The sequence below is a fragment of the Austrofundulus limnaeus genome, unplaced genomic scaffold (genome assembly GCF_001266775.1).
Source record: "Austrofundulus limnaeus strain Quisiro unplaced genomic scaffold, Austrofundulus_limnaeus-1.0 Scaffold155, whole genome shotgun sequence".
Classification (NCBI taxonomy): domain Eukaryota; kingdom Metazoa; phylum Chordata; class Actinopteri; order Cyprinodontiformes; family Rivulidae; genus Austrofundulus; species Austrofundulus limnaeus.
Genome location: NW_013952557.1, coordinates 502,515 through 504,305, shown reverse-complemented (window position 1 = coordinate 504,305; position 1,791 = coordinate 502,515). Strand labels below are relative to the sequence as shown.

The window sequence follows — 1,791 nt, the reverse complement described above, 5'->3', positions numbered from 1 at the left end:
GTATTTTTACAGTCTTTATTTTACAGTTAAAATAAATGTTTATCAAATAAAGTCTAATGCTACAACTAATCAGGGATCCCTTTAACRAAAGAAAAACCCACAATGGTCACAAAAGTAACTAGAATCTGAATGAAGTAATAATAAACAAACTTCTATGAGAATGAACAAATAAAATCAGACACTGCTTTTCAACCCTGCTTCAAMTGAATTTTTTCAACAATAAAACTCATGAAACAAGCCTGGACAGAAATGATGTTATCCTTCACTTAATATTTAGTTGCACAACCTTTTTGAGGCRATCACTGCACTCAAACGATTCCTGCACCTTTCAGCAGGTATTTGTTCAACTCCTCATGAGYAAACTGCTCCAGTTGTCAGGTTTGAAGGGTGTCTTTTCCAGACAGCTGTTTCAGCTCCTTCCAAAGATGCTCAATGGGACTGAGGTCAGAGCTCACAGAAGAACACTTCAGAATAGTCCAGTGTCCTCTTAGCCATTYTTGGGTGTTTTTAGCTGTGTTCTTGGTCATTATCCTGTTGCAAGACCCATGACCTGCAACTGAGACCAGGYTTTCTGACACTGAGCACATTTCTCTCYAGAATGCCTTGATAGTCTTGAGATTTCATTGYACCCTGCACAGTTTCAAGACACCCTGTGTCARATGCAGYAAAGCAGAACATAATATAYATTTCAGGTTTAATAKGTGTTTGATAAAATACATCAAATCCTATTGACTTTTTCTCCTCTTTAGATCAACGTCGACCACCAAACTAAAGAGAAGATCCAGAACTCTTTGGAGAAACCCAGTCGTTCCTGCTTTGACGAGGCCCAGAAACAGGTTTACCTGTTGATGCTCAGAGACTCGTGTCCCAGATTCCTGAACTCAGATGCCTACCTGACTCTTAAGCACAAATCCAGGTCCATATGGTACATTTAGTTTCTGCTCAGGGGGAAAAACTCCATGTCATCATTTCATGGTAGAACCACTGGTACTTAGCGCACATTTAAACTGATAAGTGTTTTCAGCCAATATGGACTCTTTGATAGGACGACGATGTGGTAATGATGTCATAAAAAGGAGTGTAAAGAGAAAGTGAATGCATGTGAGTGAAGTGTGTTTTTATGTAAAAGAAAGATAACTGTATGTGGTATTTTTTAAGATTTGTTCAGGACTGCTTGGATTTTTGATGTACTCAAATGTAAGAAAAGTTGGGTCTTGATTTCAGACAGTAATAAACAGATAGGTCATTCCATTCCCTGTATCAGAACATCTTTACCTAAGTTATTTTACAGAATTCTGATTTCTTAATTAACACGTTCACATACTCACATAGCTGTTATTGTCTGTGTCCAGTTATCCTAATTTATATTTATCTGACTAGACTGACTTAAAGCAGGCATGAGTCAAAAAAGGGAAGAGTTTCCACAGCCCACAAAGGGATTCTGTTTTAGGTCACATGTGGGATATTCTCTAATTGGGTGCAAGGATGATTCCATAAACCAGTCAGAGGGTTTAGCAAACTGGAAAAAAAGCAACCTCTCTGTGACTCTTGATCCCACTCTGCTCTGCTAACAGCTTTATTCCTAAAAAATTGTGCCTAAAAAGGAATACTGAGGCAGCTAAAAATAAGTCGGGGGCTTAAACGACAACACTGGAGTCATCAGACAACCTGAAGCGTAACAGCCAGAATCTACTGCCTTGTTAGGGGAATGTTCTCATCGCCCAGAGACAACGATGGGGCAAATTCACAAGAACTGAACTTTTATTATTATTATTATTTTTTTTTTTTTTT

The 1,791-nt window shown here is 38.2% G+C and overlaps 1 protein-coding gene across 2 annotated transcripts in view; it reads left to right on the top strand.

Moving 5' to 3' along the window:
- LOC106523388 (regulator of G-protein signaling 21) overlaps positions 1-1,251 on the top strand; it is a 4,858-nt gene extending 3,607 nt beyond the window's left edge. For both annotated transcript variants that reach the window (XM_014016783.1, XM_014016782.1), the window contains one exon: positions 750-1,251. In XM_014016783.1, coding sequence (XP_013872237.1) covers positions 750-935 — 186 coding nt within the window. In that variant the 3' untranslated portion in view covers positions 936-1,251. The remainder of the gene's footprint in view (positions 1-749) is intronic.
- Positions 1,252-1,791: the final 540 nt, after the last annotated feature.